The sequence below is a fragment of the Mobula birostris genome, chromosome 8 (assembly GCF_030028105.1).
Source record: "Mobula birostris isolate sMobBir1 chromosome 8, sMobBir1.hap1, whole genome shotgun sequence".
In the NCBI taxonomy this organism is placed as follows: domain Eukaryota; kingdom Metazoa; phylum Chordata; class Chondrichthyes; order Myliobatiformes; family Myliobatidae; genus Mobula; species Mobula birostris.
In genome coordinates this window covers 111938775-111958393 of record NC_092377.1, presented here as the reverse complement: position 1 = coordinate 111958393, position 19619 = coordinate 111938775, and the positions used below count along the sequence as shown (strand labels likewise).

The 19619-nt window shown below is 43.7% G+C and overlaps 1 protein-coding gene across 1 annotated transcript in view; it reads left to right on the top strand.

Annotated features, from left to right (window-relative positions):
* Positions 1–1219: 1219 nt before the first annotated feature.
* plg (plasminogen) overlaps positions 1220–19619 on the top strand; it is a 105531-nt gene continuing 87131 nt past the window's right edge. The window contains exons 1-3 of the mRNA XM_072265975.1: positions 1220–1455; positions 1550–1685; positions 8223–8329. Of these exons, the coding sequence (XP_072122076.1) occupies positions 1410–1455; positions 1550–1685; positions 8223–8329 (289 nt within the window). The 5' untranslated portion in view covers positions 1220–1409. The remainder of the gene's footprint in view (positions 1456–1549; positions 1686–8222; positions 8330–19619) is intronic.

The window sequence follows — 19619 nt, the reverse complement described above, 5'->3', positions numbered from 1 at the left end:
GAGCTGCTGTCCACACAAATGGCTGCTCAGTGACTTCACTGATTCCCCACATCGCAGTGTGCTGTCTTCCTGCCCCTTGTACAGGACCCCACGTTGCCTCGATATTCACACAGCTCCATTTGAATTCTTTAATTCACAGCTTTATTTTGTTGTGCCAGAAAGAGGCCACCTCGACAAACATGCCAGACACCCCAAAAGTGATCCATTCTCTCCAGTTTCAATTACTCAGCATCACAAATAGGCTCACAGCTGCTAACAGACTTTAAGAAGCAATCACAGTAGGTGTCCCACATGTTCACACACAGCCACCATTTAATACACCAACCCCACCCTCCATGTTCACAGTGACACAGAATCTGCCGGCAGGCTGGGCTGGATTATATTTTCCGGACTCCCATGTTACTGGCTGTCAATAACGATGAGGTGGCAGTACCAGTGACTTTCCCCTTCTCTGTTCATATCAGTTCACCCAACAGTTCCCTTCCCACTCTCCTTGCGGACAACCGGTTCTCTGTTCAGCCACCATCTTCAAATCGTCTCCACCTTTTCAAATCTCTCACTAGCTGCATGCCTTTTCCCAAATTTCCATTCTTGCTCATCCCCAAGTTTTCTGTGGGTGTGTATTTAGCTGTCAAGACTCACAGCTTGGGAAAGCGATGGAACTGATGGCTTTGTGATACAAAGATAGTTGGAGGGCCAGGTAGTGTTGAGGAAGCAGATAGGTGCAGAAGGACTTAGACAGATTGGGAGAAAGGGCAAAGAAGTGACAGATGAAACATAGTGTGAGGAAGTGTATGGTCATGCACTTAGGTAGAAGGAACAAAAGTGTAGACTAAACCCTCTATGTTCTATTGTCATAGACACAAGTACATGTATGCATAAGTGCAATGAAAAAGCTACTTGCAGCAGTATCACAGACATAGAGCATCAGATGAGCAGAATTCACAAGAAGAAACATAAATTTTATGCACTGGCAAATCTGTTCAGGTATGCAAAGATAAGACAGGGCACTTCTTGGGGCTCCAACCTTGCATGCAGCCTGGGTCTATTGTCCGACTCTGCATACGCCAGTGAATGCCAAGTTCCCTCACGCTGCATCTGTGCTCAAGCACGTCCACCACCAGAGCAGATCCAACTGAGTGAACTTTGACACCAGCATGGGCCTCGGTTTTGTAACCAGATTTCTCTGACACTCAAAAATAAGGCTGGCGAAGGTGAGCGTTCTAAGTGGTCGGGGAACACTGGCAGGGTTTGTGAACTCTTTGTTTAGAGAAGGATCCACTATCTCGAAATGCAAAGTTACCCTGTGTGCCTCGGGATGTTTGTTCATTGAAGCAAGAATTCCTGTCAGCAACAAGGACCCACAGGCTTAACAAGCACTCCCAACTTGTCTGAAACCTGGATTTAAAATGCTTCTTTGTTTGAGACTCTTTTTACTGACTTTGGCATATTATGGTGAGTGAAATTCATCACTGATTTGGCAGCTCTTATGTGAGAGGTGATTGTTATCAGCAAAACATAATAATACAGAAGCTTATTTTTTTCACAGTGCAAGGTGATATATTGAGTGACTATGCTGAAACAAAAGGAGCCTGGATTTCTTCTGTGAGAGAAGTGAGGTATCCCCTGCTCAGTGTTGAAGAATGTGCAGCAAAGTGTAATGCGGAAAGCACCCTTCTCTGCAGGTAAACTTTACTTCTTATAAAATAGAACTTCCCTCATACAGGACTGGTTTGTTAATAAGTTTAAAAATATACTGGACAACAACTTTTTTGAAGGCTTGTTTCCTCAGTTTTGTTTTGGTCATGATGGACCACTTGAAGCTGAACACAAATATAATTTCAGACTACTTGTATCACAGAGGAACTTGGAGAAACAAGAAATTAACTTTTATTGAATATAATGTGTTAAATTGCATAATGGTGCTGATATTTTCAATAGTGCAACTAAGGTAAAAATGTTTTGTTGATGGTTTTCATTTGTACTCAATGTCTGAGGCTTCCTGCTTCAGTGTCCAACAATAATTAGCCAGAATCGATGGATTCCAGTTGCCCTGATACCATTTCTCCATGACCGCAATGTCCTGGTGAAACCTTTCACCATGCTCGTCACTGACAGCGCCAAGATTTGCAGGGAAGAAGTCTGAATGGGAATACAGAAAATGAACCTTTAGTGACATGTTGCACTTCATGGTTTTGTCTGCTTGGAGCATGTTGTCAGCCAGCTGTACGTACCTTGGTGCTCTGTAGTTGCCAAGGAAATTTTCAGACGACATCCATGCGATTTTCTCTGGTCCCACCAGAAGTTCTTTGAATTGCCTGCCATTGATGACCTCTTCCATTTGTAGACCATCAATTAATCTTAGCATCAGTTATTCTGACTTGAATTATGAATTGAAATAACAAATATAGGTGATTTCAATAAAATGGTGTGTGATAGGGAAATTTCATGGCGATTTTCATGACCAGCAGCCCAAAGTCCATCAGATACACACAAAAATATTCAACAAGCAAAATCTTTGTCCTTCGGTGATATCCATCAGGTGGTTTGCACTTGTGTTTCTCAACCAGAAGACTGGAGACCTGTGTGGTGTCCTGAGCAGTTGCTGCCCAGCGAGAATGGGGTAAAACTCAGCCTCTTGCTTGCAACACTGTGTGTCCGACAGAGTGATCAGCAGCACTGGGGCTCCACAGAGGACTGTCCTGTCTCCCTTTCTCTTCACCATTTACACCTCGGACTTCAACTACTGCACAGAGTCTTGTCATCTTCAGAAGTTTTCAGATGACTCTGCCATAGTTGGATGCATCAGCAAGGGAGATGAGGCTGAGTACAGGGCTACGGTAGGAAACTTTGTCACATGGTGTGAGGAGAATTATCTGCAGCTTAATGTGAAAAAGACTAAGGAGCTGATGGTAGACCTGAGGAGACCTAAGGTACCTGTGACCCCTGTTTCCATCCAGGGGGTCAGTGTGGACATGGTGGAGGATTACAAGTACCTGGGGATATGAATTGACAATAAACTGGATTGGTCAAAGAACACTGAAGCTGTCTACAAGAAGGGTCAGAGCCGTCTCTATTTCCTGAGGAGACTGAGGTCCTTTAACATCTGCTGGACGATGCTGAGGATGTTCTACGAGTCTGTGGTGGCCAGTGCTATCATGTTTGCTGTTGTGTGCTGGGGCAGCAGGCTGAATGTAGCGGACACCAACAGAATCAACAAACTCATTCGTAAGGCCAGTGATGTTGTGGGGATGGAACTGGACTCTCTGACGGTGGTGTCTGAAAAGAGGATGCTGTCTAAGTTGCATGCCATCTTGGTCAATGTCTCCCATCCACTACATAATGTACTGGGTGGGCACAGGAGAACATTCAGCCAGAGACTCATTCCTCCGAGATGCAGCACAGAGCGTCATAGGAAGTCATTCCTGCCTGTGGCCATCAAACTTTACAACTCCTCCCTTGGAGGGTCAGACACCCTGAGCCAATAGGCTGGTCCTGGACTTATTTCCTGGCATAATTTACATATTACTATTTAACTATTTATGGTTCTATTACTATTTATTATTTATGGTGCAACTGTAACGAAAACCAATTTCCCCCGGGATCAATAAAGTATGACTATGACTACTACTACTACTACTCTTGTGCTCTCCTGGCTTGGAGTACTAAGGCACTGCTTTGATGAAGACACAAGAGACTGCAGATGCTGGAGCTGCAACCAGCATTCTGGAGGAACTCGGAGGATTAGGCAGCATCAGTGAGGGGATAGGTCCCTCATGAAGCGTCCACATTTCCTCTCAGTCCACAGATCGGAATCAGGTTTAACATCACTGGCATATGTTGGAAATTCATTGTGTTACTGCAACAATACAAAACATAATAATATAAAAACAATAAATTAATGTATCTGCCTTTACTACTTCCCCAACAGTGCATCCCACATACCCACCACTCCGTGTATAAGTCCCACCTCTGATATTGCCCCCCCACCCCTATATTTTGCTCTCATCACCTTAAAGTTTTGCCCTGGGAAAAGATCAGAATCAGGTTTAATATCACTGGCATATGTTGTGAAATTTGTTATTTTGTGACAGTAGTAAAAATAATCAACAAACTATAAATTACAATAAGAACTATATATAAAAAATTAAATTAAATAAGTAGTGCAAAAATAGAAGAAAAAAATAGTGAAGTGCTGTCCACGGGTCCGTTGTCCATCAGAAATCTGATGGTGGAGGGCAAGAAACTGCTCCTGAAACTTTGAGTGTGGGTCTTCAGACCCCTGTACCTCCTCTCTGATGGTGGAATGAGAAGAGGGCCGGCATGTGCTGGGTGGTATTGCTCAACTTGCTGAGTGCCTCCGGCGTATTGCCCTTTGTTCTTTTGATGACACCATCTCTATTCTGGTCAAATCCAATATGAAAAAAGAACATTACTCTCTGTTTCACTGGCAATTAGAAAATTTAATTGTTCCAGAGCATCCTCCCTGGATATACAACAGATTTCTCTGACTGATTGTCTGGTTATTTGCCTCGTGCGTAGGAACCTTTCCTTCAGTTCAAGGAGTATGTAACTGACGGATTAGTACTCGGGCAGTGAAAATCTTCCCAGCAAGGGAGAGAGCAGATTCACACTTAGAATACGATTCTCTTCTCAGTGTTTCGACACTTGTTAAGCCTCATGCTTATTTCAAGTACTTGCAGTTATGATATGACACCTTCAGATTTTAAAATGCGATAGGACGCAGCAACAGAGTGGGTCACTGTGACCTGGAGCCTGTGGCTGTGACAACATAAAATGTTTGAAGCAAATTTCAGCCCTGTAGCTTCAGTGGTGGAACAATCAAATTGCTTGAGATCCAGCTTTTCAAAGTAGTGTGGAATAGGACTCCAGGGCCTTAAATTCTGCAGGAGGTCCAGTGCATCATTAGTAAAGAGGGCTTCTACCAAATTTATGGCTGTGCAAAAAGAAGTCATGTGACCAATGCAAGGCTAAAAAGGCCCTGAGGACCATTACACAACATCTTTACGCTTTTATAAACCAGCGTAGAAACAGTGGAATCACAAGAGACTGCAGGAGCTGGAAATCTCAAGCAGCACACAAAGGAGGTGAAGGACATCAGCAGGTCAGGCAGTGCCTATGAAGGCAGACGGACAGTTGATGTTTCAGGTTGAAACCCTTCATCAGGACCAGAAAGAAATGGGGGTGGGGTGGGGTGGAGGTTGGGCTCGCCAGTATAAAAAGGTGGATGGAAGGGGTGGAGCAGGAGCTGGCAGGTGATAGTGGATCCAGATGTAGGTGATGATGGGCAGGTGAGGGAGGGAGGGGAGAGAGTGAATGACGTAAGAAGCTGGGAGGTGATAGGTGAAAATGACAGCGGGCTGAAGAAGATGGAACCTGATAGGAGAGGACAGTGGAGGGAGGGAGGTGGCAGGGGGAGCCAGTGGGAGGCATGTATCGGTGAAGGGCAGATGGAAAGTGTGGGGTAGGGAAAAGAGGGTACAAATAAAACAGTGGGAAATTATTGTAAATTTCTATTACATGGCAGAGTTGATGAAGAACACTTAAAAAGCTGCTTTCTGCACTGAATGGCATTGGCCTCGGTGTGTTCAGTCTTGCCTATGTTGCTGAGGTAACGGTGATTGTGAACAACATCAGAACAACTGGCTAATGCCCAGCTGTCCTGATTTTGAAATGAAGATTGGGAGTTTGGGATTTAGAGCAGGCTCCCTGTGGTAGCACCTCAAATCAAAATCTCCCCGGTGGCTTGGTGTGGATTCCAGCTCATCACAGTGTATTCTGTTTGGTGTGGATTCCAGCTCATCACAGTGTATTCTGTTTGGTGTGGATTCCAGCTCATCACAGTGTATTCTGTTTGGTGTGGATTCCAGCTCATCACAGTGTATTCTGTTTGGTGTGGATTCCAGCTCATCACAGTGTATCCTGTTTGGTGTGGATTCCAGCTCAGCACAGTCTATTCTGTTTGGTGTGGATTCCAGCTCATCACAGTGTATTCTGTTTGGTGTGGATTCCAGCTCAGCACAGTGTATTCTGTTTGGTGTGGATTCCAGCTCAGCACAGTGTATTCTGTTTGGTGTGGATTCCAGCTCATCACAGTGTATTCTGTTTGGTGTGGATTCCAGCTCATCACAGTCTATTCTGTTTGGTGTGGATTCCAGCTCATCACAGTGTATTCTGTTTGGTGTGGATTCCAGCTCATCACAATCTATTCTGTTTGGTGTGGATTCCAGCTCATCACAGTCTATTCTGTTTGGTGTGGATTCCAGCTCATCACAGTGTATTCTGTTTGGTGTGGATTCCAGCTCATCACAGTCTATTCTGTTTGGTGTGGAGTCCAGCTCATCACAGTGTATTCTGTTTGGTGTGGAGTCCAGCTCATCACAGTGTATTCTGTTTGGTGTGGGTTCCAGCTCATCACAGTGTATTCTGTTTGGTGTGGATTCCAGCTCATCACAGTGTATTCTGTTTGGTGTGGAGTCCAGCTCATCACAGTCTATTCTGTTTGGTGTGGATTCCAGCTCATCACAGTGTATTCTGTTTGGTGTGGATTCCAGCTCATCACAGTGTATTCTGTTTGGTGTGGATTCCAGCTCATCACAGTGTATTCTGTTTGGTGTGGGGTCCAGCTCATCACAGTCTATTCTGTTTGGTGTGGATTCCAGCTCATCACAGTGTATTCTGTTTGGTGTGGATTCCAGCTCATCACAGTGTATTCTGTTTGGTGTGGATTCCAGCTCATCACAGTGTATTCTGTTTGGTGTGGATTCCAGCTCATCACAGTGTATTCTGTTTGGTGTGGATTCCAGCTCAGCACAGTCTATTCTGTTTGGTGTGGATTCCAGCTCATCACAGTGTATTCTGTTTGGTGTGGATTCCAGCTCATCACAATCTATTCTGTTTGGTGTGGAGTCCAGCTCAACACAGTGTATTCTGTTTGGTGTGGGGTCCAGCTCATCACAGTGTATTCTGTTTGGTGTGGATTCCAGCTCATCACAGTGTATTCTGTTTGGTGTGGATTCCAGCTCATCACAGTGTATTCTGTTTGGCGTGGATTCCAGCTCATCACAGTGTATTCTGTTTGGTGTGGATTCCAGCTCATCACAGTGTATTCTGTTTTGTGTGGATTCCAGCTCAGCACAGTCTATTCTGTTTGGTGTGGATTCCAGCTCATCACAGTGTATTCTGTTTGGTGTGGATTCCAGCTCATCACAATCTATTCTGTTTGGTGTGGAGTCCAGCTCATCACAGTGTATTCTGTTTGGTGTGGAGTCCAGCTCATCACAGTGTATTCTGTTTGGTGTGGATTCCAGCTCATCACAGTGTATTCTGTTTGGTGTGGATTCCAGCTCATCACAATCTATTCTGTTTGGTGTGGAGTCCAGCTCATCACAGTGTATTCTGTTTGGTGTGGAGTCCAGCTCATCACAGTGTATTCTGTTTGGTGTGGATTGCAGCTCATCACAGTCTATTCTGTTTGGTGTGGATTCCAGCTCATCACAGTGTATTCTGTTTGGTGTGGAGTCCAGCTCATCACAATCTATTCTGTTTGGTGTGGGGGCCAGCTCATCACAGTGTATTCTGTTTGGTGTGGGGTCCAGCTCATCACAGTGTATTCTGTTTGGTGTGGATTCCAGCTCATCACAGTGTATTCTGTTTGGTGTGGATTCCAGCTCAGCACAGTGTATTCTGTTTGGTGTGGATTCCAGCTCATCACAGTCTATTCTGTTTGGTGTGGATTGCAGCTCATCACAGTCTATTCTGTTTGGTGTGGATTCCAGCTCATCACAGTGTATTCTGTTTGGTGTGGAGTCCAGCTCATCACAATCTATTCTGTTTGGTGTGGGGGCCAGCTCATCACAGTGTATTCTGTTTGGTGTGGGGTCCAGCTCATCACAGTGTATTCTGTTTGGTGTGGATTCCAGCTCATCACAGTGTATTCTGTTTGGTGTGGATTCCAGCTCATCACAGTGTATTCTGTTTGGTGTGGATTCCAGCTCATCACAGTGTATTCTGTTTGGTGTGGAGTCCAGCTCATCACAGTCTATTCTGTTTGGTGTGGATTCCAGCTCATCACAGTGTATTCTGTTTGGTGTGGATTCCAGCTCATCACAGTGTATTCTGTTTGGTGTGGATTCCAGCTCATCACAGTGTATTCTGTTTGGTGTGGATTCCAGCTCATCACAGTTTATTCTGTTTGCCAGGGCCTTCCTCTATAATCCAAAGGATCAGGACTGCATCCTGAAAGCGGAAAACAGTCGCATGCAGGAGGAGCTGAGAAGAACAAACACTATCCTCTATGAGAAAAAAGGTAAAGTTTAACTAGCTGAAAAATACGCAGACAACATATTGCAAGTTAAACACCAAGAAGTGTAAAATAGCAACAGTAATTACAGGTAGCAGCATCGAATAGAATCCTGGAGTCATACAGCATGAAACAGGTCCTTCAGCACAACTGGACCATGTCTTCCAAAGTTCCCATCGCAGCTAATCACATTTGCCCATGTTTGTCCCATATCCCTCTAAACCTTTCCTATCCATGTCCCTGTACAAGTGTCCTTTAAATGTTAATGTACCTGCCTCAGCCACTTCCTCCAGCTTGTTCCATACATGTACTCCCCTCTAGGTGAAAAAGTTGCTTACTTACACCCCCCCAAAAAAATTCTCCCCTCTCATCTTAGACCTCTGCCCTTCAATTTTTAATTCCCTGACCCTGGAAGAAAGGATTGTGGAATACTTATAGAAGATAGAAGAGTGTGGCACAGAGACAGGACCTGCGGCTCACGATGCCTGTGCTGACCAGGATGCTAATTTTTACCAGTTCCATCTGCCCACACCCAGTCTTTTACCCTCCATTTGCTGCCTATCTTAAAGAAAAGCTAATTCCAGTGAGATTTGAAGACCAGATAATGGGGGAGCACTGAGTTTGTGATAGGCTCTGGGTGTGTGATCAGTCTCCCCATTCAGCCAACCCCCTACCCCGCTAAAATGGTCAACAACTTACAAGGAGGTTGCTCGGACTTGAGGACCTGAGTTATAGGAAAAGAATAAATAGGTTAGGACTTTATTCCCTGGAGCGTAGGAGAATGAGGGTAAATTTGATAGAGGTTTACACAATTTTTGGGTGTACAAACAGGGTAAGTGCAAGCAGGCTTTTTCCACTGGGGGTGGGTGAGAGTTAAACCAAAGGTCACGAGCTAAGGGTGAAAGGTGAAATGTTTAAGGGAGACATGAGGGGAAACTTCTTCATTCAGAGGGTGGTGAGAGTGTAGAATGAGCTGCCAGCTGAAGTGGCAAATGCACGTTTGATTTCAACACTTAAGAGAAGTTTGGATAGGTACATGGATGGGAGAGCTATGATCCGGATGTAGGTCCATGAGACTAGGCAGCATAATAGTCGGCATGGACCAGGTGGCCAAAGGGCCTGTTTACGAGCTGCAGTGTTCCATGACCCTCTGACTCCAATTCTATGCTTTCCAGCATCCTCTGCATCTCTGGCAAAACATTCCAGTGACCAAGGTCCTCTCTACTGTCACATCTTTAGTAGAAATTCCACAGTAGGGGCCAACTTTCAGTTTGTTAAAAATTGAAATTACTATTGATATTGTCTTATTTCAAAGTTCAAAGTTCAAAGCAAATTTATTGTCAAAGTACACTTAAGAGAGCTTAAAGGAGAAGTCTCTTAGGGGAAAGTGATCATAATATGACCAAATTCACCCTGAAATTTGGGAAGGGGAATCTGAAGTTGGATGTGTATCAGTATTGCAGGAGGGTAAAGGGAATTACAGAGGCATACAAGAGGAGCTGGCCAGAATTGATTGGAAAGGAATACAGGCAAGGATGATGACAGAACAGCAATGGCTGGAATTTCTGGAAGCAATTTGGAAGGCACAGGATATATACATCTCAAAAAGAAAGAAGTATTCTAAAGGCAAGATGATATAACCATGGCTAACAAGAGAAGTCAAAGCCAACATAAAAGCCAAAGAGAGGGCATATAATAGAGCAAAAATTGGTGGGAAGTTAGAGGATTGGGAAGCTGTTAAAAACCACCAGAAGGTGACTAAAAAAGTCCTCAAGAAGGTAAAGATAGAATACAAAAGTAAGCTAGTCAATAATATTAAGGAGGATACCAAAGGTTCTTCAGATACATAAAGTGTAAAAGAGAAATGAAAGTGGATATCGGACCATTGGAAAAGGATACTGGAGAGGTAGTAATGGGGACAATGGTGGGCACACTGAATAAGTATTTTGCATCAGTATTCAATGTGGAATACATTAGCAGTTTGGTGGAAATTCCAGGTGTCGGTGTCATGAGGCGTGTGGGGTTACCATTACTAGAGAGAAGGTTCTTTGGAAACTGAAAGGCTTGAAGATAGCTAAGTCACCTGACCAGATGGTGTACACCCCAGGGTTCTGAAAGAGGTGGGTACAGAGATTCTGGATGCAGTAGTAATGATCTTTCAAGAATACTAGATTCTGGAATGGTTCTGGAAGACTGGAAAATTGCAAATGTCACTCCACTCTTCAAGAAGGGAAAGAAGCAGAAGAAAGGAAACTATAGGCCAGTTAGTCTGACCATAGTGGTTGGGTGGACGTTGGAGTCAATTATTAAGGATGAGGGCTCAGGGTACTTGGAGGCACATGAAAAAATAGGCCATACTCAGCATGGTTTCCTCAAAGGAAAATCTTGCCTGAAAACTCTGTTGGAATTCTTTGAAGAAATAACAAGCAGGATAGACAAAGGAGAATTGGTTGATGTTGTGTGCTTGGATTTTCAAAAGGCGTATTTCAAGCTGCAACACATGCAGCTGCTTAACAAGCTATGAGCCCATGGTATTACAGAAAAGGTTCTAGCAGGGATAAAGTAGTGGTTGATAGGCAGAAGGCAAAGAGTGGGAATAAAGACTGTCTTTTCTGGTGACCCACAATGGTCTGTGTTGGGACCCAGTTTTCTTACGTTATATGTCAATGGTTTGGAGGATGGAATTGATGGCTTTGTTGCCATCAATTCCATCCTCCAAGATAGGTGGAGAGGCAGGTGGTTTTGAGGAAGTAGAGAGGGTACAGAAGGACTTAGACAGAATAGGAGAATTGACAAAGAAGTGGCAGATGGAATACAGTGTTGGGAGCTGTATGGTTATACACTTTGGTAGAAGAAATGAACGGATTGATTATTTTCTAAATGGAGAAAAAATACAAAAAAATTGAGGTGCAAAGGGACTTGAGAGTCCTTCTGCAGGTTTCCATGAAGGTTAATTTGTAGTTGCAGGTTGAGTCTGTGGTGAGGAAGGCAAATGCAATGTTAACATTCATTTCAAGAGGACTAGAATATAAAAGCAAAGGATAGAATGTTGAGACTTTATAAAGCAGTGGTGAGGCCTCACTTGGAGTATTGTGAGCCATTTTGGGCTCCTTATCTTAGAAAGGAAGTACTGAAACTGGAGAGGGTTGAAAGGAGTTTCACGAAAATGATTCCTGGATTTAATGGCTTGACATATGAAGAGTGTTTGATGGCTCAGGGCCTGTATTCACTAGAATTCAGAAGATTAAGGGGTGATCTAATTGAAACCAATCAAATGGTGAAAGGCCTTGATCGAATGGATGTGGAGAGGATGTTTCCTATGCGGGGAAAGTCTCAGATCAGAGGACACAGCCTCAGATTAGAGGGGTGTCCTTTCAGAGTGGCAATGAGGAGGAATTTCCTTAGTCAGAGAGTGGTGAATCTGTGGAGTTCTTTGCCACAGGGAGCTGTGGAAGCCAAGTATTTATGTATATTTAAGGCAGAGGTTGATAGATTCTTGATTCATTTGGGCATGAAGGGATAGGGGGGAAGGCAGGGGATTGGGGAGGCGGAGGAAAATGGATCAACCATAATAACATTGCAGAGCAGACTCGATGGGACAAATAGATTCTGCTCCTATATCTTATTGTCTTATTGTCCTTGAAAGCGAGGCTGTCGGTTCATATGTATAGGTCAGACGTACCAAGAGGCAGTGAAAAGTTTTTGTTGCATGTTTTCAAATACATTATTCGTTACAAAAGTGATCAAGGTAGTAAATAGGATGAATGCAGAACACAGTGTTGCAGTGCAGGTAGACTGATAAGGTGCAAGGGCTGGATGAGACGGTCCTGGAGAGGAAGGCAGAAGAGACTTACTGGAAAATATCCAGGGTTGAGCAGCTTTCAGCACCTGAGGTTGATGGGACAAACTGGGCCTGTTCTCCCTGGAGCAAGGTAGGCTGTCAGGAGATCTGATGAAGATGGAATAGATCATGATGGATTTAGCAAGGTAAAGGAGGGAGTGACGAGTAATCTGCTGGAGGTATTTGGCAAGTTGAACAGTAACTGTGGGGGTGAGTGGCAACGGGTGGGGCAGAAATTGTTGCCATTTTTTGGGTCAAAATCCTACATCATGGCCCGAAATATTGACAATTCCAAAAGCCCGTGTGGAGGCCCCCTACTGGAATTAATCCAACCCCTCTTCCCAATCCCCCATTCTGAGGAATTAGGAGAGGGAAAACTCAGTGGAATGAGAGGAGATACAAGCAGGGTAAAGCAGAACCAAAGCAACTGACGACAGAACAAGATCTTTAAGAAAGAAGATATTTCTCCTGAGGCTCACACCACAGTCTCCCTCACTGTCTAGAGATCTGTAGGATAACCCAGCAGTGTGATCAGACCCTTCTATTCCCTCTCAAATTGAACCAGATGAATTCTGTCTGTTCCCATAAGTACATTCACATTTTCCAGCCTGGGAATGTCTTCCACCCCGCTACCACCCCCTCTACTGTTCCTCATCCACTTTTCTGAACATGTGTGCCCTCCCTACTTTCAAGTCACTTTTCCATTATTGACACAACATCAAATTCCCAAACATCCATCTGTGCTTATAGTTCACTGACCATCTACACTGTCCTTTGTGGCTTTAGACATTCTAGAACCTCACAATTCACTCTGTCATGGCTTTGCACCTTACTGTCTGCCTGTACTGCACTGCAATTTTTCTGTAAGTGTACTATAGATTCTATATGCTCTCATTACTTTTCCCCTGTTCTACCTCAGTAGAATATAGAACATAGATCATTACGGCTTTGGGTAGGCCCTTTGGCCTACAATGTTGTGGTAAATTAATTAAACCAATGATTAGAAATTAATATAATCCTTCTCTTCTTATTAACCACATCCCTCCATTCTCTGTAAATTCAAATATCTTTCCAAAACTCTTTCAAGCATTTGTATGCTCTCTACCTCTATCACCATCCCTGGCAGCACTCTGTATAAAAATGCTAGCCTGCAGATCTCCTTTGTACTTTATTCCTCTCACCTTAATTATCCAGTACTAGATATTTTGACTGCAGGAAAGGCACACAGGCTGTCTCCTCTATCCATGCCTTGCATAAATGTATAAACTTCAATCAAGCCTCCACTCAGCCTCCACAAACTGTAGCTTGTCCAACATCTCCTCATAGCACAAGTCCTCCAAAGCCAGACAGTTTCCTGATAAACCATCTCTGCACTCTCTCCAAAGACTTCACAGACCTTCTGTAATTGGGTGACTGAAATGAACACAATACTTGAAATTTAGCCTAACCAGAGTTCAAAGTCAAAGTAAATTTATTATCGAAGTGTGTATCTGGCACCATATGTTACCTTGAGATTAATTTTCTTGCAAGCACTTACAGGAAAATATAGGAATACAATAGAATGTATGAAAAACTATACATAAACAAAGACCGACAAACAGCCAATGTGCAAGAGAAGGTATATTGTGCAAATAAAACAATAAATAAGTAATACTGAGAACATGAGTTGTAGAGCCCTTTAAAGTGAGTTTGTAGGTGGTAGAATCAGTTCAAAGTAGGGGCGAGAGAAGTTATCCACATTGGTTCAGGAGCCTGATGGTTAAAGACTACTAACTGCTCTTGAACCTAGTGGTGTGGGATCTAAGGCTCCTGTATCTTCTGCCAAATGACAGCAGTGAGAAGAGAACATCTCCTGGATGGTGGGTGCAATGAGCTCTTTGGGCCTGTGTGGAGCACTGGAGAGCATTGGGTTCCAAGAGTTTTTAGAGCTCCTGAATTGTTTAACTGTTGTTTAAAGAGATTTTTTTGTTTGGAGTTCCTTGTGCTTTCGCTCGAGCGACATACTCTTTATAATGCAGTCTCCTGGTGTTTTCTGTTTAAACTTGCTAAGTTTATTTTGATAGGCTTGAGGATTCTGTATTACTTGTAATATTTAATGGGACGCCTGATTAGCACTAATCGTGGGGTCCTAGTTTAGAGAATGCCAGATCTTGCAGTGTCACTCAGCCAAGCTACCGATGTTCTGTTGGAATCCTTATGAACAAACTTTGGTCGCCATCTCTACATTGGAGTCTGTCTTTCCTCCGCACTTGGGTTCCAACACTGCCTGTGCACATTGTGACAGGTGGGGCTCCTTGATGATGGATGCTGCTTTCTTGTGGCAGTGCTCCTTGTAGATGTGTTCAGTGGTGGGGAGAATTCTGCCTGTGATGGACTGGGCTCTATCCACCACTTTCTGTCGACTTTTCCATCTATGGGCATTGATGTTTCCATAGCAGGTCGTGATGCAAGTAGTCAGGATACTATACCTTAACTAATGAAACCAAACATGCCAGATGCCTTCTTTACCACCGCATCAATCTGCACAGCCGCATTTAGGGAGCCATGTACCTGAATCTCAAGATCCCTTCATTCATCAGCACTGTTAAGAATCCTGAAAAAGTACTTTTAGAACAGAACAGGCCCTTCAGCCCATCATGTTGTGCCAACATTTGAACCTACTCCAAGATCAATCTAACCCTCCCTCCCGCATAGCCCAGCATTTTTCTTTCATCCATGTGCCTATCGCAAGTGTCAAGTACTAGAAGAAATAGGTGAGAGATGTGGAACTGAGAGGCGGAAAGCAAGGGAAAGATAATGAACAAGGACACAAAGAGAAAGGAGATTCATCTCACCTCCTCACTCCCTCATCACTGGGCCAATCAGTCTGGTTTCCCAGAGGAGAAATGGCAAATAGTAGAGGGCTTATTCATTATGTGGTGGTGTTGAGTTGCTGCCACGTGATTGGCTGATTAGATATTTGCATCAACAAGGAAACTGGACAAAGAAGTGACAGATATGATATGGTGTCAGAAAGTGTATGGCCATGTTCTTTGGTTGAAGGAATAAAGATGTAGACAAGTTTCTAAATGGAAAGCAAATTCAGAAATTGGAAGTGCAAGGGGACTTGGGAGTCCTCATGCAGTATTCCATAAACTTTAAACTTATGCTGTCAAGTTTTTGGTTTCCTGGGAAAAAGATAGTATGCATTCAGATGACGATGTAATTAGTGAGTTATCACCACCAATAGTGCATGGAGAATTACCTCACCCTTTACTGTCAGTGGCATTGATGAATGTTCCAAAACCACGGCCAAATGAAATGCGTTATGGACGTTCCTCATAACATTGACATTATCAAAAGCTGTGCTTTCTCCTGCCTTCAAATCTTCCCCAGTTTTTGCCGAGCATGAGCTTCTAAGCAGGAACTTTAATGAGAAACAATGTTTGCCAAGATGTTCTCCCCACTCATTCCTTCACCTGTTCATCCCACCTTCACTCCCTATCCTTCTTCACTCCTATCCACCAGCACTTGGACCATTAATGTTTAACCGGGAGGAAGTTGGAGTTTGACTAATAATCAATAGGTTTCATACAGTCCTAGAGGTTAAACAAACATGAAACCAAAATTTACAAACACACTGTTTGAAATCCAGAATGGTCTTGGACTGAAATATCAACTCTTTATTCATTTCCATAGATACTGCCTGACCTGCTGAGTTCCTCCAGCATTTTGTGTGTTACTTTGTCTTCCAGCATCTGCAGAATCTCTGGTGTCTACAAACATACTTTTTGGATCATCATATTGCAGATTTCAGATCTCTTTTTGGAGACAATTCTTTTTGTTATCCAATGAATGGCAAACCACTCTGTAGAAAAATTTGCCGAGAACAATCATGGACATAGAAAGACCATGGCCGACCTCATCATACGACAAGGCACATAATGAATGAACAAGCTTCCCATTATGCTAAAAGGCTGCAACTCATTCCATCGAAAGTAGAGAAAATTATACCGTCTGAATTTATTTTGCAACTACGTCCTTCCAGGCAGCATCTGGGGAATTTGTCACACTGGCCTCTGTTCAATTTCGGCCACATTTAGTTTTTGCTGCCGCAGTGATGACAGTAGGGAAAACTGAGACCTCAAGCTAGGTAACCGGGTTCAGAATGGAAGCCACATGTCATTCAAAGCTCTAAATAATACCCCTGATCTTGATGGGTGATTGTAACCACAGTTAAATAATTACATTTTATTTGAACAGTATGCTACAAAAGAATGCTGAACTGCTTCAAAGCATAACCCATTCCCATTCATTGCTGCATCCCCATCTACATCCTCGTTACCTGCTGACTTACCAGTGGGTAAGCTGCACTCTACTGTCTTGCTCCTGGGTGTGGGGATCCGGAGGGTGGCTGGGGCGTGCATCCAGATTCAGGGCCGCAGTCCCTCACATTGCGAGGCAGCAGCTCTACCCTGCCACTCACTAACACACGAGACAGGGAGAACTTAACTAACCAGTAGCCCAGCCATCGTCAGGAGGTGTGTGAGTTTCTCACCTTGGATTAGACGAAGAAGTGTGACCATTTCCCAATCCTGTAACTGCTGTTCCTGATATAAGCTGCGGTACCATGTTGTATGATTTTGGATATAAAAGAGGATTAGAATATAAAAGCAAGGATGTAATATAATATAAATAATGTAATATAAAGGCTTTATAAGGCATTGGCCAGACTATACTTGGAGTATTGTGAGCAGTTTTGGGCCCCTTGTCTAAGAAAAGATGTGCTGGCAACACACACAAAATGCTGGAGGAACTCAGCAGGCCAGGCAGCAACTATGGAAAAGAGTACAGTCAATGTTTTGGGCTGACAAGATGTGCTGGCATTCCAGAGAGTCCAGAGATGAATCACGAGAATGGTGTCAGGAATGAAAGGGTTAATGTATGAGGAGCATTTGAAGGCTCTGGGCCTGTACTTGCTGGAGTTTAGAAGAATGGAGGTGGGGGGGGGAGGGAAGATCTCATTGAAACATACTGTATATTGAAAGGCCTAGGCAGAGTAGATGTGGAGAGGATGTTTCCTATAGTGGGTGAGGACACAGCCTCAGAATACAAGGACATCCCTTTAGAACAGAGATGAGGAGGAATTTCTTTAGCCAGAGGGTTGTGAATCTGTGGAATTCATTGTCATAGATGGCTGTGGAGGCCAAGTCATTGGGTATTTTTAAAGTGGAGGTTATAGACCCTTGATTAATAAGGGCATCACTGGTTATAGAGATACGGCAGGAGGATCAGGTACAGAGGGGTTATAAATCAGCCATGATGGAATGGCGGTGCAGACTTGATTGGCTAGATGGTCTAATCTTTCTCCTACGTTTTATGGTCTTTTGGTCTCATGGATTCATGGATAAGTCAGCCATTGGTATTAGACGAAAGCCTTAGCACAGGGAAGTAAGAGTGAGGAATCTATGGATGTGACGTAGCTGAGGAGTTTGGTGCTGTTTTAGTGGTAAGGCAGAAACCAAGTCTAAGGGTAAAGAGAATGGAGCCCTCAAAACGGAATGATACTGATTCAAATTCAGATTTATCACACATACGTCGAAAAATACAGTGAAATGTGTCATTTGCATTAACAACCAACACACCCATGGATGGGCAGGGAGTCGTCACACATTCTGGCACCAGCGCGGCATGTCCACAATGTTCAACACAGCACACAACAGAGCAAAATAAGAAAATAAGTCCCTTCTCCACCCTGCCAGCCCCTCACTCACACTACCCCTCCTTCATCCCGATGACAGGTGGTCGATATGATTTTTAATTTTGTGTGCCAGCTGTGTGTGGACCTCATGGGACAGTGGCCAATTTCTCACGTGCCAACAAGAAAAGAGTCCATCAGCCTGCGGCTGAATGTGCAGTGCCCCCAACAGCTTTGCTGGCTGTCAAGCAACTGGGCAGGACCCCCTCCCTCACTATGGTGTGCATTAATCTGAGGGTATATTTAAACTGGAGGTTGAAGTGTTCTTGTTTAATAAGGGCACTAAAGGTTACGGGGAGAAGGCAGAAGAATGGGGTTGAGAGGGATAATAAATCAGCCATGATGGAATGGTAGAGCAGACTTGGTGGGCCAAATGGCCAATTTCTGTTCCTATGTTTTATGGACTAAATCAGGAGAACACTATTGGGCTCAGCTACTGGATGACAAAGAGAGAAATCTCCCTATCTGAAATCCGTAATTTGTAATATCCAATGTTCTATGTCCCATCTTCTAGATACCACTGGTAAGCAGTTTGTTGCCACGACGGCTGACACCTCATTGCTAGTGTTAGCTGGAATCATGGGAGACGGGTAGCTCATGCAGGGAGTTGTAGCAAGGCCAAAGCAGCACACACAAAATGCTAGAGGAACTCCACAGGCCAGGCAGCATCTAATGAAGAGAGTAATAGTCAACACTTTGAGCTGAGAACCTTCATCAGGCCAGTTCACTGAACTCCTATGGTTCCGCAGGAGAGAAAAGCACTGCACAGGTCATAGTAAAAAAAAAGTGTGATATCGCTAAGGCTTCTATAAAAGTGGATAAGTCTCCAGGTCCGGACAAGATATTCCCTAGGATCTTGAGGGAAGTTAGTGTGGAAATAGCAGGGGCTCTGACAGAAATATTTCAAATGTCATTAGAAACGTTGATGGTGCCGGAGGATTGGCGTATTGCTCATGTGGTTCCATTGTTTAAAAAGGGTTCTAAGAGTAAACCTAGCAATTATCGGCCTGTGAGTTTGACGTCAGTGGTGGGTAAATTGATGGAAAGTATTCTTAGAGATGGTGTATATAATTATCTGGATAGACAGGGTCTGATTAGGAACAGTCAACATGGATTTGTGCGTGGAAGGTCATGTTTGACAAATCTTATTGAACTTTTTGATGACGTTACTAAGAAAGTTGATGAGGGTAAAGCGGTGGATGTTGTTTATATGGACTTCAGTAAGGCCTTTGACAAGGTTCCACATGGAAGGTTAGTTAGGAAGGTTCAATCGTTACGCATTAATATTGAAGTAGTAAAATGGATTCAGCAATGGCTGGATGGGAGGTGCCAGAGAGTAGTAGTGAATAACTGTGTGTCAGATTGGAGGAGGGTGTGTAGCGGTGTGCCTCAGGGATCTGTACTGGGTCCGATGTTGTTTCTCATATATATTAATGATCTGGATGATGGGGTGGTAAATTGGATTAGTAAGTATGCAGATGATACTAAGATAGGTGGCATTGTGGATAATGAAGTAGGTTTTCAAAGTTTGCAGAGAGATTTAGGTCAGTTTGAAGAGCGGGCTGAAAGATGGCAGATGGAGTTTAATGCTGAAAAATGTGAGGCGCTACATTTTGGTAGGACTAATCAAAATAGGACATACATGGTAAATGGTAGGGCATTGAAGAATGCTGTAGAACAGAGGGATCTAGGAATAATGCTGCATAGTTCCCTGAAGG